Below are 25,183 nucleotides of genomic sequence, written 5' to 3'. Positions count from 1 at the left end.
TTGTGCCTCCATCATGCCTCCATCTCTCTCCATCATTTTCAAAGTTCAAACAGTCGATCCGAACCGCTCAATCTAACCTCCATACTAAAATATGTTTGGAGACCAAATTTTATATTTTTAGAAATTTTTTTACTATTTTTTTAGATAGGTACAAAAATACTATTTTTAGATGGTTCAGATTTACTGATTTTGTACCTATCTAAAAAAATAGTAAAAAAATTCCTAAAAATATAAAATTTGGTCTCCAAACATATTTTAGTATGGAGGTTAGGTTGAGCGGTTTGGATCGACTGTTTGAACTTTGAAAATGATGGAGAGAGATGGAGGCATGATGGAGGCACAAAAACACGGAGGCATTTGAACCCTCCTCAACATATAATGTCAAGATGTTTCACAATATAATGGTGGAACTGGTTCCCTCCTCATGACAAATAGTGACATTTTTAACTTTGTTTTGATTGATATTAAGAAATTACAAAAATATATTTATGTGGATAATTTTTTAACGTTGATTATTTTAACTTATTGATTAATATAATTAAATTAAAAAAATTATAAATTTTCATTTACACAGAGAAGAAAATAATATAGATCAAATGTAATTAATTCTATTTTAACGTATAAATTTTAAAAATTTTGTTATTAGAAAATTAAGAAAAATGGAAGAATGTTGGACAATCAATACAAAGCTTCGATTGTTATTCTAAGTTACAACAAAGTGATAAACCAAACAAAATTCTAGCAACTGCTATGCAAATGAGATTTCAATTCATTTCAATAGAGAAGAATTCAATAGAGTTGTTATGAAATTATACTTTGCTGATCGAAAGGCAGTACCTACAGACAAGAATTCTTTAATAAAGAGTTAAAAAATAGCCAATTGTTATACTCAACTCTATACAAAGCAAACTTTTTTTTTTGTTGCTTATTTTGAAAAATAAGAAAAAAGTGACTAAAACGAGATGACAAAAACGTTGCGGGCTTTTTAAACCATCACAAGAAAGAATCCGTATCCTCTCAGATATTACAGAGGATTATCTTCACTTTATGATTTGAGATTAAATCTCAACTTGTTTGAGATTCGGTCACCATAGGAAGCAGTATTATTGGACTTTGAAATTCGTGCCAGGTTAAAAAGAACGGTCCAGATCTAGTAATTGATTGGAGAGGATGTGAATTCCACAAGGGAGGGTACAACGTATTTTTAATCCACCAATTCTGATTCTCGTCAATTCTCTATCGTTTTCACGAGATTACTTGCGTTTTTTTTTTTTCCCGGTCGAATCCTGTCTAGGTTTCCAATTCGCTTTCGCGTTTTGAAATTCGCACACCTTTCTCTATCTTCTTGCACCTACAAGGCTACAAGGTTATCGTTTGCATCATCTCTCATCTCACCTCCGACCTCCGACTACGACTCCTACTAGCGCCTCGCCGCCTCCAGCCCCCCTCCCGCGTCATCGTCTCACGGCCCCCACCTCGAAGCTTCCTTTTGACTCCTCTATATAGGTCTCCCCTGCCAGGTTCTCTCTCTCTCTCTCACACACACACACACGCGCGCACACACCCCTCTCGCGGTCGCCTCTTTTTTTGGGTGCTGTATGGTTGAGGTCATGTGTGATTCCATCTCAGTCACACTGCCAGTGGACCCCGCAGGAACAGAAACATTTTCCAACATATAAATTAGCATTAAGATAAATTAATTAGACATACTCTACCCACTGACCTTAATTTAATTTATGTTTATCCATTTGGAGATGCTGTATAATTAATTAGACAATACTCTCGACATGCTCACCCAAATTTACGCACACTTTTTCCTCTTTTAAGATAGTGGAATGGTGATGACAAGTTTTTTGGGGTCTGGATCCCCTAAAGTAACCCAATCTTTGGGTTTTAAATCAGATGTGTGCGCTACACTTTGGATATATTATTACGGATTTGAATCGGACGGTCCTGATTTAAAACCTAAAGATTGAGTTACTGGATCTGAACTCAAGTTTTGTGGGGGGCCTGGATGAAAAGAACAAACTGAAAAATACAAGGGAATGCGCATAATAATTAAAGATAGGCTTACTTTTTACAAGGAAAATCACGGGATTTTGTTTTACCTGATATTATAAAAGCATAACATATATTCGCTGTTGTCCATGCAGTTTTTCTCAACAGCACCTTCACATTTTTTCGGCCTTAAAAAACAAAGCATACTTGAGGAGTTGAGGTATATATCCACAAGCCTAGGTTGAATTCAACTTGAGGTATGGCGAAGACACTACTGGAAAGTTCCGGATACTGCATGCCAGCAGAGTGGGAGTCTCACGAGCAGTGCTGGATGGGATGGCCGGTATCTCTCTCTCTCTCTCTCTCTCTCCTCCAGTCTATTACTCTTCAACCATCTCTCCATCACCCCATCTTATCATCATTATAATGAATCAGAAAAATTCAGAATCATACATTAATAAAGTAAAAAAATTATAATTGTAGGAAAGGCCTGACAACTGGAGAGACAATGCGGGCCCTGGTCAGAAGACATTTGCTGATGTGGCTTTTGCAATTTCAAAATTTGAGCCAGTCACTCTATGTGTTAGCTCTGCTCAGGTAAAGTAGACCAACTCGTCATTCTGGTAAAATTAACATACCAGCATACCAGACCCTCTATTTTTCCAGTTTACAAAGCTAACGTTGCATCAACTATTCTTACCAATTACAACTTTTGTTGCAATATTAATTGTTAATTGGTGGATGTTGTTGTTTTTGTAGTATGAGAAAGTACATTCTTTGATGAATGATAAGCCTTCCATAAGGGTGGTTGAGATGAGCATGAATGATGCATGGTTTCGTGATACTGGCCCCACGGTAAGCTTTCGCACCAGTTAAGAGGATACTAATGATGCAAGTACCTTTCTGAGTTCATTTTTTTTTTTTTTTTTTTTTTTTTGGGGGGGGGGGGGCCATCATGTTGCAAAGGGAGGGTTTTCATTTTGGTTAAGCAAGGATCCGATGTCTTATTGATGTATGAAAATAACATTCATTGGATTTTAGTTTGTTAGGTGTGACTTGAAATCAAGCTCATCAAACAAAGGAAGTGTGGCTGGAATTGATTGGCAATTCAATTGTTGGGGAGGTAATAATCATTATCATATACTTTTATAATCTAATGATTCATTCATTCTTCGTTGAGTGGAACATTTGATGAAAAGAGAGACTTGATATCAAGTAAAAGTGTGATAATCAAATGCTCCACATCATCAAGACAAGTAAAAATGTTGTGCTATCGTTAGATGTTGTTAATGATATTTATTTAAATATTTCTCATTATAAATTTATTTTAAAAGGGCCCGAAGAAGGTTGCTACGATGATTGGAGCCTTGATAGTCTTGTTGCCAAGAAAGTAATTTTTTTTTTCTTTTCCTTGAATATAAATAGTGGCATTGTTTTATTTTTCTTTGTAAACATAATATCAGATAATTAGACTTTAATTCTTATCATTGTATTTTTTTTTAATCATACTGTTGTACTGCTAATTTGTATTTATGTAGATTCTTGAAATGGAAAAGCAACCAAGGATTCCACACAAGATGGTCCTTGAAGGAGGAAGCATCCATGTAGACGGCGAAGGTAATTTACTAAATCACATAATCTAAAGAAAAGGTTTGAACTCATATCTGACCTTTGTGTTAACTCAGCATATCCCATAAGCCTAAACTCATCCTTTTTTGTGTGTCTACTGGTATGGATTTTTTTTTTACTGCATGTCAGGTCAAGTTTGGATATGCAAATGTTCTCCCAAAATTTTCTATCATGTACTGATGCAACCAAGCCAAGTGATGATTATCTCTCAATGTTTTGATTGGACTACAATTTGACTGAAATTCAGCTTAATTGGTTCTCACTTTTTCAAAAAAAAAAAAAATTAAGAATCAACTTAATTGGCATTCAATATGATGAACCCCCAATATTGTCCAACTTTTTAGCAATTGCTCCTCATCTGTTGTGCAATTAGCTAACTTTTCTTTTAGCTCAAAAGTTTGGGATACAAGAAAATCTTGCAAGCAATACTTTCACAAAAAAAGAAAAATAGAAGAAAATCTTACAAGGAACTGCCTAACAAACACTCAATTTGGCAACATGTTATACCACTCAGTGCATACTGTACTGAAATTGAGCAACAATGGTTCGTAATCCAGTATTGTTAACCTTTGATCAAGTAGTCAAGCATTAGTATGCCATGTTGCAACCGAACGAGGCTGAGGATACTGAACCAATTTTTCAATTATTTATTATATCTTATTGATTCTTTGTACCTAAGTGGTACTATTGCTACAGGCACTTGCATAACAACAGAAGAGTGCTTGCTAAATCCAAACCGAAACCCTGACATGACCAAGGAGGAGATAGAAAATGAACTCAAGCAGTATCTTGGTGTCAAGAAGGTCATTTGGCTACCTCGAGGGCTTTTAGGTAATTTTCAACATCACTGACATATTTATTCAAGGTTCATTAAACTTGAGGAACCCAAAAATAGGGCTTTATCTCAATTTCACCAAAAATAGAGTGTCTTTTTTTTTGTTTTGCATCTGGCAGGTCAAGTACGATACACTGCTGTGCTGGAAATATCTGTAAATAAAATAGGCGAACAGTATAGAAAAGTGTATAAGCACAAAACAATTAGTAAACAGAAAATATGACAAATAGAAATGCATATGCGCATAAAAGAGCACAGAATAATCTATGTTCTTCTTTCAGGGGATGAAGATACAAATGGCCATGTAGACAACATGTGTTGCTTCATAAAGCCAGGTGTAGTGCTTCTGTCATGGACCGATGACCCATCAGACCCGCAACATGAAAGGTCACTCGAGGCACTTTCTATTCTCTCTAGTTGCACCGATGCGAAAGGGAGGAAAATAGAGGTGACCAAAATTCACACACCAGGTCCGCTTTACATGACTGATGAAGAGTCTCAGGGATTTGTTGATACGGTAATCATCTCTTTTTGATTTGTTCACCAAATCCCAAAAATGCCCATGTATTTTTACTCTCAAGTAGACACAAGTAGTAGAGGTTATATTGGGCAATTTTTCTTTGAGAAAAAGAAGGAACAATGCTTTTGCTTTTTCACCATGTGAGGGCTATATGCTAATTTATTGTGCTTTTGAGTGGTAATAAATAAGATACATCTTATGATCCTTTTTGTTATAAAAGGGGCATGCAATTCCTAGGAAAGCTGGTATGAGATTGGCCGCTTCATACGTGAACTTCTACATTGCAAATGGTGGAATCATAGCTCCTAAGTTTGGGGATGACAAGCGGGACCAGGAAGCATATGTTGTTCTTAAAAGTGCATTTCCCAATCACGAGGTAATTTTAATTTTGCACATTGTTGCACCTATTCCTTTGCATTGTTTTATTTTCTTCTTCCTTTTTGATTAGTTCAAAAGTAAATACAGGGTCCTTGCCAAGAAGTTCAGATATGTTAAGTTCACTGGATTATATAAAAACAAACTGAGTTTATAATTTAAGATTATTGCAAAAGCATGCTTTTCAAAATTATCAAGTAAAAAATAATGTAAAATGCAATAAGAAATCTGAAAATGTCATAATTTACTATATCAATATCACAATATGACTGATAACTCGAAGTGGGAGTTTCAAATGACATTTAAACCATTGCGTATTTCATTCTCTTTTTTAGCTTATTTTATTGTCTTGTTGTAATTCTGTTTGTACTATTTTATTTGATTTAATGAAAATTAAATGGCACAATCCTACTTTTTCAAAAAAATAAAAATAAATAACCACTGACCCCGTAGTGCAAAAAATAATGTCATGTGGAGATTGTTTTGGTTGTTTTGAGGGTAAAAAAATAATACATCAAAAGCTATCAACATTATCTTATTTTTCGAGAAAAGAAGGCAAAGTGGGACTCTTTTAATGTGGGAGTATAAAAAATGATATAAAATATTTTTAGGAATTTGTATTTGCAATTTGGCCCGTAGATTATTTATACAAATATGATGGTATCTAGTGCCTGCATGCCCCTCTTATTTAACACGATTATTTTAACATGCTCAAAATGACGGTTAAAGTTTTAACTGCACAAAATCAATTTGTTTAATCGTGGCGGTCAACTAAAAACAACTTGGATTTATCAAGCCCCGTGTGAAGTCTACTCTAGCGTTTTTTGTTTCAATCCAAATTATGTTAAATGAACTAGAAAATTAAGAAATGTAGGATGCTTTTCTAATTGAGCGATGTTAAAGCTAAAATTTGCAGCATTTCAATTCTCTTTTTATTTCAATTCTCATTCCTTAAAATGATTGATGGTTAATTTCAGGTGGTGATGGTGGAAGGTGCAAGAGAAATAGTACTAGGAGGGGGGAATATACACTGCATTACACAACAGCAACCTTCTCCTCTCTCAATTCCTATCATGGATATTTGAATCTTTTTTTTTTAAGAGAAAGATGAGTCATGCCTCCAAATTCCATTGATAAAGAACACTAGAAGTGTCAAATTACAAAAAATAAAATTGTTACCAAAAGGAGAAGCAAAGAAGAAAAGGTGAAATTAAGAAGGAAAAGGAAAGGAGAAAAGAAGAAAAATAAATAATAGAATTGATTACAGCTCTGACTTCAGTGTGCTTCTGTGAAAGATCATGTTATTGTAGTATCTTTGTTAAGATTCCTTATTACCAACAAAATATTCTCTCTGCTTAGTATGTGTTTGCTCCTGTTATCATGTATAAGACCATGTTATTGGAAGTATCTTTGTTATCACGTATAAAATTGAAATGGCATAATTTTTTACGTGTATAGATAAAATGATGTAGATCATATTCAACGGTTTTATTTTGACTTTTAAGTTTTAAATTTTGAATTATTAAAGTTTTTAAAAATAAATATATGGTGGAGGCATTTAAACCTTCTTTAAAATTTAGTGTAATATTTCCGAGTTATATTGGCTTGTTGAAATCTGAAGAATTAGAGAAGAGCTCTGACAAGTATTTTTTTGGGACTAAATTGAGCTTTGAATCAAATTTAAATATGATGGCTTTGATTCGTTGTGGTAAAATGCAGTGCTGTCACATGTTAAGCTTCAAATCCAACCAATTAGAATTTCATTTTACCTTAAATTTTCTTTGGTAGGGTAATATTGCATATAATAAGGAGCACCATGGGAATTCAGTAATTCACATCCGCTGTTATATAGGGTAATTTTGGACCATTCATCAAGAGTCTTGCACGAATCTTACAAAAAAAACCTCCCTAAAAAGTCCCCCATCGGCATTTTATACAATTTGAAAAAAAAAAACCATTCTTATGATAGTTTCTATACAATTTACAAAATTTAAAAGAAAAAAAAATTCAGATAAAAAAATATTTATTATTTTAATTAAACATAATAAAAACTAGTCACCTTAGTCCCTTTAAATTTGTCCATTATTTAATTAGGTAGATATTTCAATGTAATTTTTTTTCCTATCAGTATTTATATATATATATATATATATATGGCTGTGGCTAATTTGCTGCTGGCAGCATTTCTGCCGGCGGTGCTGCCACTGTTTTTTCTATTTTTTGATGTTCAAACGACAAATCTAAACCGTTAGATGTTTAATCTATATTATAATCTACTTGGAGACCAAATTTTACATTTTTTGGAATTTTTTTACTATATATTAAGCTGGTTTGAAAACCGCTGATTTCAATGCTGCAGAAATTTACTGAAATCAGCAGTTTTCAAACCAGCTTAATATATAGTAAAAAAATTCCAAAAAATGTAAAATTTGGTCTCCAAGTAGATTATAATATAGATTAAACATCTAACGGTTTGGATTTGTTGTTTGGACATCACACGGCTAAATATAGCCCCGGCAGCACCTCTGCCGAAATGCTGCCAGCAGCAATTTAGACAGACCCTATATATATATATATATATATATATATAGAGTGTGGCTAATTTGCTGCTGGCAGCATTTTAGAAAACTGCTGCCAGATCTATGAACCGTCTGATTTCTATTTAGATATGCGTCTGATGATTACTTCAGTTTGCGAAAATAAGAGTTAACGGAGTCCGTCAATGCTCCAGCGAATTAAAAAAATAAAGGTCCCGTCTCCTTCCACTATCGCATTTTGAAATCCCAACCTTCTCTCTCGTTTAAAGAAGAAAAAGGATTCCCGCTCTCCTCCTCCGCCCGAGCCGCTCTCCTCCTCCGCCAAGCCCTCTCCAAACTTCACCTCTGCGGCCGCTCTATCCGTTGTGTTTGTGATCTCTCTCGCGGCGCCGCGGTGCGTTTCAGCAATTCGACCATGTGAGCGGAAACCCTAACCGTTGTCAGTCGAAGAAAGGTACTGCTTGCTTCCATGTCAGCCCCTCTGTCTCTATCGCGGCGCACTGCACTGCGTTTCAACAATTCGAGCATGTGAGCAGAAACCCTAACCGTTGTCAGTCGAAGAAAGGTACTGCTTGCTTCCCCTCCTCTCACCCTCCCCTTGCTTAAACTTCGAGTTTGCACCAAGTTTAGTTACTGTTTTTGTGAACTATTTCTCTCTCACCGATTCTGTCAACTTTTTTTGTTGTATGCCCCAATTAAATATTTAAATGTGAGGATTCAACTGCTTTGAAAACTGCTTGCCCCCATGTTTTCACATTGGAAAAAATAATTATAATTAAAAATTCAAATTCAAATCATAAACTAAATAAGTGGTACCAGCTAAATTACTGTTTTAATTAATCCTCTTAATAATCAATTCATCCAAAGTCTGCTCTTATACTGTCTATTTTGAATTAGATTTCGTGCAATATTTTTTTTTATAGACAATTGGTAGCATGGATTGATTAAACAAAACAAATACCATACAACTCTGTAATCAAAGTTCTGTTTATCTTTTTATTATTATTTTTTCCTTCAATTCATTTAATGCTGAACCAAATGGATCTACACATATCTTGTGCTAAGCCTTTCAATGCAACTAAATTTCAGAGTCAATATGAACTTTGTTGCAGAGGAATTTATCTTCAGGGGATCGCTAATTCCTCCTGAAACTCTGGCAATGAAAACTGTGCAAGTAGGAGGGATGTGGGTGACAAATTGCAAATAGTGAGCAACAGTTTAGATTGTAAATATCTGAGTTTTTGTAAGAGGGAAGGTGTAGATATGTTTCCCTGAGTATGCTGTTTATGTATAGAACCTTTTTGATTCAATAAATGTTTGGCAGCTGCTGGCAACCGTCAAAAAAAAATATGAACTTTGTTTGTAAGGTACTGAGATTAAAGCATAAGCTGCTACAAGCTTTACCTACTGGATTAGAAGAAAAAATTTGAAATATATGGTATCAGCTGATGCCAGCATTGTTTGTAAGGTAGTGATGAGATTAAAGCATGCAATCCTGTGAGTGGTTATTAAATGGTGATTTTTTTGCAATTATATGGCGCTGGCATATCTTGTATCTTCTGCTTTTTCACCAACATTCTTTTAGATATTTGCTTATCAAAGTTTTCTTCTGTCAAATAAGTGGTGTCACATTTTTACAGTTGGGAACAGTAAATCACATTTTTACAGTTGAAATAGCATCATTCAACTTTACCAAAATTTGTATAGTAATTGACAGCATCATGGCCGCACTTGATGAATCATACATCAAACAAACATATAAAAATACATATGCCAAAATACAAGCATATAATCATTCATGTTTAAGAGATAAAAATCATACATCTCATATTGTAAAAAATAAGTACAAAAACTCGTGTTTACAAGTGCTTAAACAATAATTACACTCCTATTTTTTGTTTTAACAATAACTAAACAAAACCTACATGATTTGCTAAAATTGCACTTAGTAATCTTAAGCACACAAGGCCTCCTACTTTATTCCTGATCTCCAATATATGTCCCTTGAGTTGTCAATTAGAGGTTGACTCCTGAGGTTGATCTCCAATATATCTCCAATATATCTCCAATATATGTCCCGCTTTCTCTATAAGTTTCTTCACAAATTCAATCTATAATTCAACAAATTAGAGACATCTCAGCATACACTTTAATAATTTGGGTACATTCTGAACTTTACCAGTATATGACTTGTCAGCATAGACTGGTTTTGCACAACAGTGTGAAACATTTGATAAATTACCAGAGAAAGTAAAGAAAGAAACTTGCATCAGAAATTTGACAATAGGCAGGTAGCTCAGCAAACACGAAAACCGAACCCTTCGGTTTGACCTGAATTTGAAACCCGAGAACTGATAGCATCTCAACCACATAATACCTTCTTGCCTCATATTCCTAATAAAAAAATGTTAATACCATGGCGAAAGATTATCAAACCTTAAAACAAGAAAGCATTAGAAGTGTTTGCTCACAGTTTTAAGAGAGGAAATAACTGGGCGGGCTCCGCAAGGCAGTCAGAGCAGCTTCTTGGAAAGGAGCAGGGGCAGAATCGGTAATTTTCACATGGATGTTTCTAATGGCAGATGCGATCTTAGCCAGAGCACATGCTCAACCTATTCTCCAACCTGTTCTCAGTGTATATTTTTTTTATTTTCATATGGTATGGAGAAATAAATGTCAGTATATTTTATCACCAATTCATCATACAACGGAATTCTCAGTGCAAAAAAAAAAAAAGGTTGGTACTGACCTGTGACACAAAAAGTCTTTGAGAGGGAGGAAGTTATAACGGTCCGTTCTTGCATTCCTGGTAAAGAGGCCAGTGATATATGTACTTCCCTTTCAAGCCATCTTTTGAAAGAAATCAAAATGCCCGTGTCCAAGCGACTGTTATCAAATGAAAATGAAAATTTATTGACAAGAAATGAAGGTTTGAATTCATAACTTGCCCCCAATTTTAACCTGACAATGCTAGAACCCATCTTTGGCATGCAGACCTTGACAATTCTTTGGAATTTAGATATTGAAATTTTCAAACTTACACAAAAAACACTCAGTCTTCACCCATATCAGACGAGATCCCTAACTGGTACTTGACTGGTACCAGTGGCACAAGGTCTATAAAGATCAGTACAAGGTGCCTACAAGTGCATTTCCAATTAATCAGAAGGTTTAGCACAAGTTATGTGTATAAAAACAACAGTAAACAAGGATATTGTGTTATATAAAATTAATACTAATCATTTAAATCAGCAAAGGTCTGAGCTAACCTAATTGATTAATACTAATCATTTAAATCAGCAAAGTCTACAAGCACATTTCCATAACCTGACTTGCATAAAATTATTAATAATAATCATTAAAATCATTTAGCATCTTTGGTCATCCTAAGTTACATAATTGTCTAATTGATTAGACAGCTAACCTAAGAAAACCTAAATCAGCGACTGTCTAAGCAGCCAAGGGTATCTAATGAGAGAGAGAGGAAAAGAGTGAGGGAGAAACCTCGAGTTGGGCTGACCTGGATGAACGCTAACCAGGGAGAGGCGGCCAGACAGGAGGACGACTATGGGGAGGCGAGGCACAGCGGTGATGGCGCTAAGGCTGAGAAGGAGATAGGCGCGCTGCCAGTTCGAACGAGAGAAGGATAGAGAGAGAGAGAGAGCGCAAACGAGAGAGAGATTTCTCGTTTTCTTCAAACGAGATTGAGCGAGAGAGAGAGAGCCGGACAGGGAGAGGGAGGGTTTCGTTTTCTTTCAAACGAGAGAGAGGTTGGGATTTCAAAAGTAAATCAAGAGACGGAGAAGTGCTGGTGGAAAAAGGAAAATCGAAACGGAGCCCTTTTCTTGTTCCGTCAATTCAAATCATCATCTCATCAATACACAAATCTAAAATTAAATCGGACGGCTCACAGATCTGGCAGCACTTTGCTGAAATGCTGCTGGCAGCAAATTAGTCATACTCTATATATATATATATATATATATATATATAGAGGTAGTCTACGGTGAGTTGCGAAGTAAAACGCGTTTCTACTTCACGCTGTATTTTTATTTTGAAAGTCCAAATTACCGATTTGAACCGTTAGATATTTAATCCATATTGAAATGTGCTTGGAGACCAAATTTTACATTTTTTGGAATTTTTTTACTATTTATTAAGCATTTTTAAAAATTGTTGTTTTGCTGTAAACAGTAAAAAACAGTAAAATTTTCTGGACCATCAGATCAGCGACTTTCAAAATTGCTTAATAAATAGTAAAAAAATTTCAAAAAATGTAAAATTTGGTCTCCAAGCACATTTCAATATGAAGAACAAGATGAACGGTTCAGATCGACGTTTTGAACTTTAAAATAGCAAAATATGAGCGTGAAGTAAAATAGTCACTTTACTTCACAACTCACCGTAGCCTAGCTCTCTCTCTCTCTATATATATATATAGAGAGAGAGAGAGAGAGGTTGGCTAAGATCAAAGTGGTAGTTCCTGAGCTTTGGTGCTACCAATTCATTTTTCAATTTTCAAAGTTCAAAACATCGATCCGAACCATTCAAGTTGTTCTCCATATTAAATTGTGCTTGGAGACCAAATTTTATATTTTTCTGAATTTTTTTACTATTTATTAAGCCACTTTGAAAACAGCTGATCCAACGGTGGCTTAACAATATTTGTTAAGGAACCGCAGGGCAGTCAAACACTTAAATAACATCTGTTTATGGGCAATGGAAAATGTTTGTTAAGGAAAGAATCTCCTGGATATTATAACACATTAGAAAAACTTTTTGCAAATTTCATGATCTGCAACACACAGGGCTACACGCTTTAAAGCCGCATCACACGGCCATAATCACAAGATTCGCGAATTAAATCCGAATAATTCGTTTTTTTGTGATGCCGAACCGAACACCGGATTATTCGGTTGACCGAACTTTAACCGAATTAAACCCCAATAATTCGTGAATTTTACGAATTATTCGCAAATTTTTCCAATAACATTTTTTTTGCTCTCTTGAGAACTGAGATTTCTAGTCCGGATAATTTTGAATCATTCCCAAATTATACCCTAATTATTTCCGAACCACGAACTTTTAACTTCGCCGAACCGAATCCGAACAATTCATTTGTCACTATGATCACACCTATGGAAAAGCATCATTTGTTTGATAGCTGCAACGAATTACATATGTTTATTTGGTAGTGATTCTTATTTGAAAAAGAATTACATATGTAATCTCAATCTATCTCTTTCTCCAAATAATTTTATTTTTTACTGGTAGAAATTAAAAATAAAAATAAAATAAGCGTTCATTGACGCAATAATTGATGTAATATTTAAGTGGGCGTTGAGCAATAGTTAAATGTGCATTTTAAAAACTGACAGATCAAAATGGTGTCAGTTATTAAAATGTGTTTTGACTAGAGGTGCTACTTTTACCCAATTACCCGGATCCGATCCGGAACCGACCCGGATCCGATTAATTTGGATAGGGTATGATTTAAAAAATATAACCGATTAAATTATGGGTATGGGTACAAAATTAATAATTTAATATCCGACCCGGATCCGAACCGGAACCGATACTGTAATGGGTAGGATATGGGTATCATTTAATTATCCGACCCATAACCGAACCCGACCCGATACCCGTATAAATACCCGATAAAATATATATTAATAACTCTGCATCAAGTTTTTGTGTTAGATAATATATTTCAACTGAGCTATAATTTGATAAAACTTAATCAAATTTATGCTACTGTTTTACACTACCCTTTAATTACATCCTTAACTGGCCCTTTAATTACTCCCTTTAATTTTTGTTCTATATTATACACATGTGACACATGACACATGATTGTCAAATTTATTCTTCCATAACCAACTTATTTTATACCTTTTTTCTTCTATTACATTCAATTCATATATTTTTTTGAATTATAGAAAAGAAAATCATCATCTCTAATATTTTACTTTCTAAAAATTATATCTCCTCCATCCTCCTGAATTCAAAAGTTATTAACAAAAAACTGAATTCAATATTTTTTGTTACACCATGAGTACTCCAAACAACCAACAACCAACTAATAATTTAGAGTTATTATTTTTATTTTGCTATGTAGCATGATATATTTTATTATTTATAAACATGATTAATAGTATAATTTTTATTTTGCAGTAGTTTTTAATTTATATTGTAATGATTTATTATATGAGATGTTTAAAAAATTATAATTATATTTAAATGTAAATAATTTTTCGAATACTTTGGAGTTGTGACCTATACCCGCTCTGGATCCGGAACCGCCCCGTATCCGAACCGGACCCGATAATCCACAAACAAGTTACGGATCTATCTACCCGGAACCGAAAGACTGGACCCGAAATATCTACGGGTAGATAGGTATCCGGATTCGGACCCGACCCGATTTGAAACAAATAATTATATGGATCGAAATTTGGACCCGAACACTTTTAGGGTCCGGGTCCAAATATAATAGTACCCGGATCCGACCCGACCCGATAGCACCTCTAGTTTTGACTTAGTTTAGCTGCTTAGCTGCTGACAATTATATTATAACCTGAAATAGACAAATATGCATCGATATTATAACAAATTGAAAAGTTAAATATAAAATGTTTAGGAGGTGAATTTACCGAAATTTTTATTTATATCATTTAAAAATAAATAAATTTTTTTTAATAAAAAGAGATGTTGCACAATGAGCAACATCTATTCCAGTGATCCTATTAATTGCATTGTACGGCCTAAATCTTCTCCAATCTTTTGTTTAATTGTTTCAGATATTAAATATTACAGATTTCAGAGATTACATCTTTTGTTCCAATAAAAACAAATTAGATGAAAACCGAAAGAAATAGATTTAAGAACCAATAAAAATCAAATGACATCTTTTTTTAATTAATTGATTACTTACCATAAACATCAAATAACAAACTTGAAGTCCAAAATATAAATTTAACATTGAGAAAAAAAAAAAAAAGGAAAGCGGCCAATTTATAGTACATGACTCATTCTGGCAGAAAGCCCAAATAAAAAAATAAAATAAAAGGCATATTAACCAACCAAGACGACCCTCTTTCGAGGTCGAAGTTTGTCTAAAAATATTGAAATTTAAGGGGTGTATTCGCGAAATGAGGGGTCGTTAGCGGGTTTGAAAGGAATGGGTCCGTCCGGGTTTGGAGCAGTTTCATTATTGTTTTTCTTTATTGCATTTTTCATTTTATCAGCTGCTTCTTGTGCTAGCTGCTTCACTTGCACTCCAGTCTGTATAAAATAAAAAAATAAAAAAAATAAAAAAAATAAATAAATAAAAATAATAATAATAATAATAATAATAATAATAATAATAATGTTAAAGAATAAGAAAAGAACAAAAATGATATGAATCAATAAATAGGCCCCATTATACATCATTAGTAGATTAATTAACTTGGTGAAATTATAATTAAATTGACAGTTTGAGTTGAATTAATGAACAAATTTATGACATTTTTGAACTAGTGCTACCGTTTTCTTTTTTTATTGCTGAAAAGGTTGGAATGTGCATTTTTCTTTGGAAGTCCCATTACTTAATCATAATATCTTTTCTTAGTAAATTTTACATTCATTGACAATTATAAATACACAAGCACACAATCCTTTAAATCAGTGCTGCATTTTTTTCTTTTAAATTGATTGAGTACTAGCAGCTTACCCATTTCCATGTTCGGATAAAAAATCTGCCATTTTCCCAAATACCCAACAAAATTCATATAAAATGGAATTTTTTTTTAGAAACCATAAATAAAAAAAATAGATTTTACAAAACCAACTTGATTGCTTTGTCTTTAAAAAAAAAACCATAAGAACCGAGATGTCACGGTTCCTTTTTTTTGCGACTGAATTGTCATTTTGGTCCCAGCCATTTTCACAGATTTCGAGAAAAAAATACGTTGAAAAATTGTGAAAATACCTCGGACCGAATTGCCATTTTGGTTCTGAAAAAAAAAATTTGAACCGAAATAACATTTCAGTTCATATGGTTTTTTGTAAAAAATAAAGTAATTATGTTGGTTTCGTAATTTTTTTTTTAATTATGGTTTATGAAAAAAAAATTCTATAAAATCCATGTAATCTGAAGCCAATAAATTATTTTTTTTCCCAAAAAGGCCCAAAAATTATTACCAGTTGTAGGAAAGATGTTTCTTCCTTCTTCCCTTGCATAGAATCAGAGGCATCCATCTTTGCTGCCTCCTTCACTGATTCTTTCCATTTATCAGCATCTGACTTCATATTTCACAAAAAAAAAAAAAAAAAAAAGGAGGGTAAGATCTCCATTTATTTTAATAGTAAATAAAGAAAATGCATGTTATTATTTTCCAAATTAAAGAAACATGGCCACTCATTATATTTTATAAAAAGATAACATCATTTCATGAATTTTTTTGCTTTACATTGCAACAAAAAAAAGGTCAAAATTAACAAAATATGAGAAAGACAATGAACTACCTCGCATTCGTTGCGAGCTTGGTCAGGTTTCATTTGCTGCGAGCTCACCATTTAGAAGTATCGTCGCTCGATCGATCGATCAGTTACGGGATAAAATTCTCTCTCTATCTGTTGTGAGGAATGAGATTTGAATATAGGTCTTGAGAGGAGATGAGCTTTATAAAGGGAAGGAAGGCGAGAGCGGGAACTGGTGTTTGACGAATCCACGTGGCGCGCAGCTTAAAATTAGGCGAGTAAATAACGGCTGGATAAAAAAAATTAACAAAATAATATAATTATATTATTTGCAAGTTTTGTTCACAAGAAAATAAAAAATGAAACATGTATTATTCAACTCATAGAAAGTTCAAATTGTTGGTGCCTATTTTGTAAATGCATTTTCCTAAATTTAGTTAGTGCCAATTGTATGATTTTGAGGCACAAATTTACCTCTTTATGTACGGACTCAGTTTGCCAAAGAATTAAAGGGATCAAAATAAAAATTTGTGAGAATTCTGTCTTTGTTGCTCTAAAAATAGATAAAAAAAATATAGTTAAGAATTCAGTTTATAAAGAAAAAATATATATGTTGATGCCAAACTTCCTTTTGTTGTTCTTCTTTATTTGAGATAGCCAATTCAAAATAACTATTTAAATTAAGGTGAAATGCTGATATTTGAAAATAGCAGCTTTAGGAAACTTTGACAGAAATTTGAATAAGCTAGCAATTTTCAATTCTGAAAAAAGAATTTGTTCAATGATCTGAGATATGGAAAACTTATTTTGGAGAGTAATACAACTATACAAGTGACACATCAGAGTAAACCATTGCCGATAGGCAGGGGCAGATCCAGGATTTTTGTAAATAACAAATTGAATTTAAATATTTAATCGGATTCAAACTCATTAGCTAATCGGGTATTAGATAAAAAAAAAAACACTCTAGTTTGTAATTTTCAATGCTCCGACTTTTACTTTTCAATACTCTGACTTCTAATTCTAATTATCAATTAAAATTCAACAAATTTATAATAATTTTAACCCTAAATTTAACATTAATTACAAACAAAAAGTCCAGAGGAGGGACAAAGTCGACATAAATATCATCTATTTATGAATATACATGACATCTATTTAGAGAATTCATCTCTTATAAAATGAATATACATGAAATCTATTTATCTAGCTTCTAATTCTGCTCCTGATCAGACATAAATATCATCTTCTAATTCTGCTCCTGATCAGATTTAAAATGAAAAAAAAAATATACACTACCTCGTCTTGTTAATTATATATGATTTCTCTCCGAGAGCATTTACATCCATTCTCGTTTACATTGTGGAACTAGGAGCTTGTGGACCGCTCAGGATTAGTATGTAACTCACTCGGTAACAACTTGATTGTTACTGGTCTGAACTCAAAATGAATCAATTTGTTAGTGGCTCAGTTCATAATTACTTAACTAGCGAGTTTGAGTTGGACTTAACTCCCTCGCAAGCTAGTTCGCTTGTAAGTGAATTTGTATGAATTTGTGTGAATTTTATGTTAACCAGTTCGGTTCATCACAGTCCTAATTGTTTAATGATAGACTGGCAGTTATCATACCAGCAAAAAAAAAAAAACCTTTGCCACAGATTTTATGTATTTCTTCATTGCTTGTGGATTATTGACACCCCAAGGTCAAAACTGGAACACCAAGTAAAGATTTGATTAGAAAAAGTAAAAAAAAAAATTACGGTGGAAACTAAAAGATATTAATTAATGAAGTCACACATGTTATCACTTTAAATAACACAGATCACATCAAGTGTTGATCATACATGTAACAAATCAACTAAACACTGGTATGGTTTACAGTACAGCCCTTTTCCTCCAGCCTGACCCAAAAATGTCGGCGACAGTACCTCTATTGTACACGCACATGGTCGGATTACTTCCATTTAACACACAATTCTGCTCATCCAACATCCAGTTCACATTTGCCGCACCACAAGTTGCATGCAGGGTGGGGCCCGCCCCTCGAACAATCCACCCACGTGATGCTCCTATTCTCAAAGAGATCCGGCCATCTCAGCATGCAGCATGGTCTGAAAATAGTGCTCGTCGCTGTAGCACCAGTGGGCCCGGCACAACCACAAGATCTTGTTGTGGTATGCTGTGACGCCACTGACAATCGTCAGAGAAAATTCGTGGCTCACCTCGAACCACTAAGCCCCTTTGCGCCCATCATTTACTGCAGAATAAATTATTCAGTACCTAAACCAAAAAAATCTAAACACTTGCAAATTCCCAAAGAGAGCTAATAGTGGTGTTGATATAAACCTACTCCAGATAATAGCAACGCATACCTATTATTATACATCATTTTTTTTTAAGCAAAAGCACCCTTGTCCCAATTATTATACATAAATTTGAAAACAAGCCTTTCCTGGTTTGTTAAATCAGCAGAGAAGAAAGTACCTCATGAAAGACTTCAGAAGTCGAAATTGAAACACGTTCTATGGAATTTTCACCAAAAGCAAGTTCCAAGTTCAAAAGAGAAACATCTTTGCTTTTGTAATTTCACCTTTTTTTGCCCAGCTCATCTATAAGTGACAACATTAGGCTCGTCCCCTTTGGAATTTATTTCATGCCGCAACTCCTTTGCCTTTGTAACTTCACCTTTCTTGCACAACTAAATTATAAGAGTGGTATTATAAGTCGTGGCATTAGGCTTGTACCCTTTGGAAATCATTTCATGCTGCAACTCCTTTGCCTTTGTAACTTCACCATTCTTGTACAACCCAACTATAAGAGTCGTATAAGTCACGACATCGGGCTCATACCCTTTGGAAATCATTTCATACATCAACTCCTTTGCTTTTGTAATTTCACCTTTATTGCACAATCCATTTATAAGAGTGTTATAAGTGACGACACTAGGCTTGCACCCTTTGGAAATCATGTCATGCATCAATTCCTTTGCCTTTGTAACTTCACCCTTCTTGCACAACCAATCTACAAAAGCGTTGTACGTCACGAGAGTGGGCATGTACCCTTTTGAAATCATTTCATGGAACAACTCCTTTGCTTTCGTAATTTGACCCTTCTTGCACAACCAATCTATAAGAATGTTGTACGTCACGACATTGGGCTCGTACCCTTTAGAAATCATTTCATGTAGCAACTCATTTGCCTTTGTAATTTCACCTTGATGGCACAACCCATCAATAAGAGTGTTGTACGTCACGACATTATGCTCGTACCCTTTAGAACTCATGTCATGCATCAACTCCTTTGCTTTCTCGATTTCACCTTTCTTACACAGCCCATTAATCAACGAGTTGTATGTAATAGTATCAGGTATAACCCCGGCAAAACACATCTGTCTATACAAACCAAATGCCTTAGCAAGTTGACCTATCTTACAAAGCTCATCAATAACCACGCTGTACGTGATAACACATGGTTTACACTTACCGCCTTGTTTAATCATTCTATAAAGTAACTGAAGTGAAAAACCAATGTTACCCTTGGAGCAAAATCCCTTGATAAGAATATTATACGAGAACAAATTAGGTACACTTCCCAGTTTAGGCATTTTATACAGAACAACAGCTGCAGCCTCATTAGCTCTATTCTCAGAACAAAGGCTCTTGATTATCGGACTGAATATTACAGGCTTAGCTGTGTGACCCTCTTTGAGAAGCATCCCGAGAAAACAAAAGGCTAGATCGAGACGATTTATTCTGGCACAATACTTGATCATGACCCCATAGGTAGAACCATCAGGTCTGATTCCATCAGTTAAGGTTATACGGTCGAAGAGGGTAAAAACAGCAGGGTCAGAGTTGAAAACTAAGGCGCTTAGGCGCTCCTTGAAGGTTTGGATTGAGGGTGGAGGGTTCTGGGAAGGTAACGAAGAATGGTAATGGTTAAGTGATTCACTGTGCTTCGGCTTCCACCTCGGAATCTTTAAAGGATTGTCAAGATTGGTGTTTTCCAGTAAATTAGATGGTGGTGGTTTTGGTTTGTTGCTGATTCGAAGGGTTTGAAATTGGGAATGGGGGATGGCATAGCAGAGAAGATAGAGGCAACGACGAGAAGGTGATGGAGGTGGGAATGGGGATTGCGATTGCGATTGGGAGAGAGAACAGAAAAGAGCAAGAGACAGCACGGGCATCATCTTCTTCTTCTCTCTTTTTTTTAGTTTGAGCGTTTCTCGAGCCTTTCAAGTGATAGCGCGAACTTTGAGATAGAGATTGAGATAAGGAAACGGAGGAGGAGAGAGCGTTGGTTGGAAATAGAAGGATTAAAAGAAAGATTTCTCCGTTTTGGGCCGACTTTTCTGGCCCAAAATTGAAATGGAAGGATTAAAAGAAAAATTTCTCAGTTATGGGCCGACTGGTAAATTGGCATACTGGTAAATTATTTACCTTCTCTTTAAGTAAATTCAAAGAAAAAATTTACCAGGTTACTTTTGTCAACTTCCAAGCAAGTTAATGTCTGCATTTATGTATCCAAATGCTAATCAAACAAGGACAGTATGTATTTATAGACCCAAATAATAAATGATATCATAACACAGAGAATATGCTGAAGTGAAAATCTGAATTTACTATGGATTATGGCGGAGTCAGGATTTTTATTAGACAGATAAAAAATAAATTATTAAAAAAAAATTGTCAACACACTCTTGCTTAAAAGTGATTTTTTTTTTTTATTTCTAAACAATTTGGTAAAAAAAAGCATGTTAAAAATTAATTATTTTCACTATATTTTGTGATTAAGATAATTTTGTAATAGTTTAAAAATAAATGAATTCACTATATGTTAAAATCGTCAAATATCAAAATATAATGATATGAATTGAATGTAAATATTCAAATAATTTATAGAAGCTCTTGATTCTCTATGAACTAATCATTATTTCTATTATTATAATACTTAATGGACTAATAAACCAAGTCTATTCAAAAAGAAGTATCTAACTGTCTTTCTCTGAAGAGTCTCCATTCACTTTCTTTTCAAATCAACAAAACTATTTTTTGTTAAATTCAAAATTAATACACAAAATCTGAATCAAGCCACAGCTAGAAGAGAATCATGAAAAGGGTAGGCAATTGCCTATCTCTGATCCAAAATACGAGTAGATAATGATCTAATTTTATACGGATTCATAGGTAATTTTTAAAATCGAGAGATAGACAATTGCCTATCTCTGATCCATGGTGGGACTGCCTCTGACCCACAGGTCAAAAACTAAGTAAAAAATTGATTTGAAAGAAGTAAAAAATTTAAAACTAACAACAAAATAAAAAAAATAAAAAAAAACAATCTGGTGGAAGCTACAAAAGATGAATGAAGTCACACAAGTTATCAACTTTGGATAACACTGATCACATTATTTATTTAAACGACTCAAGTGTTCATCATAATTGTAACAAATCAACTGTTTAATCAACTAAACAGTGTTGGTATGATTTAAACCAGATCCCTTTTCCTCCAACCCGAAACCCGACAATGTCGGCGAAAGAACCTTGAGTAACGTCTCCAAAGCACTCGGAGCAAACTTCCTAGCAAAAAGCACGCACACGGTCGAATTACGTCCATTGTATTCACAATTCTGTTCATCCACCATCCAGTTCATGAGCCACTGCTTCACGTCAGCTGCACCGAATGTCGCAGGGTGGGGCCCACCCCTCGACCAATCCACCCACGTGATGCTCCTATTCGCCAAGAGCCCCGGCTTCTCAGCATTCAACATGGTCTGAATATAGTGCTCATCGGGATAGCACCAGTGGGCCCGGCAGAACCACAAGATCTTGTTGTAGTACCTCGTGACGTCGCTGACGATTGTCAGAGCCAATTCACGGCTCACCTCGAACCACTGGGCCCCCTTGCGCCACGTGGTTCCGTTGATCTCGGGGGCCATGTTCGGGTGGTAGCGACCCCAGTCTTCCATTGTGTGCACAAAGCTGTGTTTTGACATGACGAGGTAGTTGTAGGTGGTGTTGAAGTCTCTGAGCGGGATGCACGACTCGGAGAGTAGCACGAACCGCTCGTTCGATATATCGAGAAGCGCGTTCGCGAGGAGGCGCCGTTCTGCATCGCAGATGCTCATCTGCCCCCACTCTGCAACCTGACACGTCGGTAACTAATTAAGTCGGTGAAAGATTATATATAGTACCAAGAAATTAGCTACCATTAGCTACACACTGGCATGTAATATAAAAAATTAGTTAAATGGAGAATCATTATGCTTATTTAAAAATCATAGTTTGGAAATCATCATGCCAACTAAAATTTAAAAATGCTTAAGAAAAAGAATAACATTATCCAGAAATTGAACAACATAATCATCATGCAGTAATGTACTTTTACAGTTTGTAGCACTTAAGCACATAATATACCTTGCTGGGGATAAACCTCTGGTAAAACACCGAATCGGGCGAATGATGTGCGACATAAGTTGGGAGAGCATGTACGTAAATCGAATACAAACCCTCATGCCCTTTGAAGAACATCTCCCACAGAAGTGCGAAGGGAAGGGGCCCCGTCGTCAGAAACATAAACGCAACTTTAGGCGTCCTTTTGAAAGGGTAATTCTCTATTGCCGGTGTAAAAGAGGCTCGCCACAATAGCTCCTCATCTGTCATTGAATGCACCAGGCTTGAAGGAGGCTTGATGTACCGATCAAGGCTGATCGGTTCTTCAGGACATGGATGGACATGGTGCGAAGTCACGGTTTCAACGCCGGTTTGTCGGGTTAGAAAGGTGCTTAGAATCGAGAAACTGGTGCCGGTTGCGAGAAACAAGAGAAACAGTTTCAAGAAATATATTGGACAAACCATATTTGCCAAGTCATGATCAGTGGTAGAAGCTCTCTTTTGCATTTTTGTCAGAAGAAGTATTTGGTTTAGGTAGCAAATTTTGGATTTGGTGGTTTTGTTCTTGCAAGAGTAGGAGAGACTTGTCTTCTGGTAATTTCAGTTGTAGTGCATTTGGTCAAGTGAAGCATTAGAGAAGTGCTGGTGAGGCTAAAATATAAATCAAGAATTCTGGTACCGTTTCAGCACTCGCATTTTCGGTCTATACCGAAATTTCGTATGAAAAATAATATATTGCTCTTGGATTTTTTTTTTTTGAGAGAAAGCTAGGAAAAATCAATAGAAATGTGATTATGTTAGATCATAATGACAGTCATTTGATAGATAAAAGAAGTGTTAATTAGGCTAAATTTTAGTTAGAATTTACAGTTTTTATTTCAATGAAAATTTTACATAAATAAATTCTCTAATACTAGAAAAAAAATTAAAACAAAACTTTATAATATTATTATGCAGGGGCGGACCCAGCATGTAACGGGATTAGGAGGGGGGGTGTCTTGTCCGGATTTTGATTTTAGTGGCAATCTATCGGTACTAATTGACTTTGCCCCTCTCTGAAAAAAATTTTGCGCATTTGGTTGGTTGATTTGTAATTCGGATTAAATTTATTGTTAAATTTCTCCTGAAATATTGATGAATTTCAGTAAATTCGTCCTGAATTATTGATGGATTTCACCAGATAGCTGAAATGGCGAAATGAATCAATCATAATTCATAGCCTTCATAGGGAGTGAGTGAAACAGAGTAAATACTAAACAGTGGTGTTAAGGCGACCGTTAATACAGTGGGGCCAATTGCTCAGATGTGACACCCCCCCCCCCCCCCCCCCCCCCCCCCCCCCCATCAAGGTGGAACAAGCAATATTTGTAAAATGATGCAAAAAAATGAAATTTTCCAATTATCAGGGTAAATTTTAACATAAAACTGAATTGCCAGTTCTAATTTTTGTTAACACCAATTAAAAAAAGGATGTTAATTTTTGTTAATTTTGCAATTATAAAAAGGATGCCACAGCTAGTAAGCACATAGCAACTATTATTGCCTCTTTTTTGATAATATTATAATAGGGTTAATTTTTTTTCATATACCCTTCAACTTGTCTTGATTTTCTTATTTACCCCTTTAGAATTTAATATATTGTAAATATGCTTCAACTCTTTAACTTATTTCTTATTTCTCCTTGACCGTAACAAGGTAATTAACTTTAGTCAAATAATATTAACAAATTACGATGTTGAGATTAATTGTTGATTAGATGTGGTTTAGAAGATTTCCTGTACCGGACAAATCTCTGGTGCCAGAAAATAATCATGGCATGCACCTGTCTTCGCATGAATATGATTTGTATTTGCTTGCATGCTGGCACAAAATTATAGTGTTGCATCTTTTGCTTTTTGTCTGAAGCCCTTTGATTTTCTTTTTTCATTTTTAGATGTAACGATGGATACAGAACAGAGTAACAGAGATATTTAGTTGTGGTTCAGGAGAGGTGAGATGACACAGACTAGAAGGGCATTTAAGAAATTAAGCCATTATAATAACTTACTTCAAAATTTTACAACTTTTACCATACCAGTCGGTATTATTTTAGCAGAGAATCATATATGCATTTCATATGTTACATATATAATGTGGTGTTAATGATTTATTTGTGCTAATCAGAGAAATCTAACAAGTACATGTACATCACAAAATATATATATATATATATATATATAAGAAAGGCAAATATTTCCCTATTTCAATAATTTTATTACCTGATCTGACTGATATCAATTAGTTGAAATAATAAATATATGTCAAAATTGCCAGTTGACTGATATCAATATTATACAAAATTACATTAACTTTATTACCAATAAAAAAAAATCCAAAACCAATAATGAGGACCCAAAGTTAATCAATTATCCTTTATTTTTTCCTTTGGATGTGT

At 34.6% G+C, this 25,183-nt stretch overlaps 4 protein-coding genes and 2 long non-coding RNA genes across 8 annotated transcripts; 2 read left to right on the top strand and 4 right to left on the bottom strand.

Moving 5' to 3' along the window:
• The first annotated feature begins 1,380 nt into the window (after nucleotides 1-1,380).
• Nucleotides 1,381-6,700, top strand: EMB1873 (porphyromonas-type peptidyl-arginine deiminase family protein). The gene is made up of 11 exons (XM_078296400.1): nucleotides 1,381-1,520; nucleotides 2,154-2,341; nucleotides 2,482-2,595; nucleotides 2,758-2,853; nucleotides 3,040-3,121; nucleotides 3,333-3,388; nucleotides 3,537-3,615; nucleotides 4,324-4,458; nucleotides 4,744-4,979; nucleotides 5,203-5,358; nucleotides 6,335-6,700. The coding sequence occupies exons 2-11, from the start codon at nucleotides 2,258-2,260 to the stop codon at nucleotides 6,440-6,442; spliced, it is 1,146 nt and encodes a 381-aa protein (XP_078152526.1). The 5' UTR covers nucleotides 1,381-1,520; nucleotides 2,154-2,257; the 3' UTR covers nucleotides 6,443-6,700.
• Nucleotides 6,701-8,143: 1,443 nt separating this feature from the next.
• Nucleotides 8,144-9,427, top strand: LOC144547693 (uncharacterized). The gene is made up of 2 exons (XR_013509133.1): nucleotides 8,144-8,459; nucleotides 8,984-9,427. It is a non-coding gene; the product is annotated as an uncharacterized LOC144547693 (long non-coding RNA).
• A 226-nt stretch (nucleotides 9,428-9,653) lies between these two features.
• On the bottom strand, nucleotides 9,654-11,353 carry LOC144548063 (uncharacterized). The gene is made up of 5 exons (XR_013509227.1): nucleotides 10,936-11,353; nucleotides 10,644-10,780; nucleotides 10,366-10,518; nucleotides 10,163-10,288; nucleotides 9,654-10,005 (listed from the first exon to the last, which is right to left on the bottom strand). It is a non-coding gene; the product is annotated as an uncharacterized LOC144548063 (long non-coding RNA).
• A 3,626-nt stretch (nucleotides 11,354-14,979) lies between these two features.
• LOC144547688 (uncharacterized) lies at nucleotides 14,980-16,543 on the bottom strand. Its single transcript, XM_078296372.1, has 3 exons — nucleotides 16,403-16,543; nucleotides 16,079-16,180; nucleotides 14,980-15,178 (listed from the first exon to the last, which is right to left on the bottom strand). The coding sequence occupies exons 1-3, from the start codon at nucleotides 16,451-16,453 to the stop codon at nucleotides 15,026-15,028; spliced, it is 306 nt and encodes a 101-aa protein (XP_078152498.1). The 5' UTR covers nucleotides 16,454-16,543; the 3' UTR covers nucleotides 14,980-15,025.
• Nucleotides 16,544-18,191: 1,648 nt separating this feature from the next.
• LOC144548054 (uncharacterized) lies at nucleotides 18,192-20,630 on the bottom strand. Of its 2 annotated transcripts, none has more exons than XM_078296736.1 (2): nucleotides 18,842-20,630; nucleotides 18,192-18,637 (listed from the first exon to the last, which is right to left on the bottom strand). In XM_078296736.1, the coding sequence occupies exon 1, from the start codon at nucleotides 20,544-20,546 to the stop codon at nucleotides 19,056-19,058; it is 1,491 nt and encodes a 496-aa protein (XP_078152862.1). In that variant the 5' UTR covers nucleotides 20,547-20,630; the 3' UTR covers nucleotides 18,192-18,637; nucleotides 18,842-19,055. The 2 variants fall into 2 exon arrangements, with proteins under 2 accessions (XP_078152862.1, XP_078152863.1); XM_078296737.1 differs by having other exon boundaries at nucleotides 18,192-18,614.
• LOC144548055 (glycosyltransferase BC10-like) lies at nucleotides 18,192-23,439 on the bottom strand. Of its 2 annotated transcripts, XM_078296739.1 has the most exons (4): nucleotides 22,774-23,439; nucleotides 22,012-22,502; nucleotides 18,316-18,359; nucleotides 18,192-18,285 (listed from the first exon to the last, which is right to left on the bottom strand). In XM_078296739.1, the coding sequence occupies exons 1-4, from the start codon at nucleotides 23,254-23,256 to the stop codon at nucleotides 18,233-18,235; spliced, it is 1,071 nt and encodes a 356-aa protein (XP_078152865.1). In that variant the 5' UTR covers nucleotides 23,257-23,439; the 3' UTR covers nucleotides 18,192-18,232. The 2 variants fall into 2 exon arrangements, with proteins under 2 accessions (XP_078152865.1, XP_078152864.1); XM_078296738.1 differs by lacking the exon at nucleotides 18,316-18,359 and having other exon boundaries at nucleotides 21,968-22,502.
• Nucleotides 23,440-25,183: the final 1,744 nt, after the last annotated feature.

Source organism: Carex rostrata, chromosome 32 (genome assembly GCF_964058835.1).
Source record: "Carex rostrata chromosome 32, lpCarRost1.2, whole genome shotgun sequence".
Lineage (NCBI taxonomy): Eukaryota > Viridiplantae > Streptophyta > Magnoliopsida > Poales > Cyperaceae > Carex > Carex rostrata.
The sequence above is the reverse complement of the archived record's forward strand: the minus strand, read 5'-3'. Positions and strand labels throughout refer to the sequence as shown.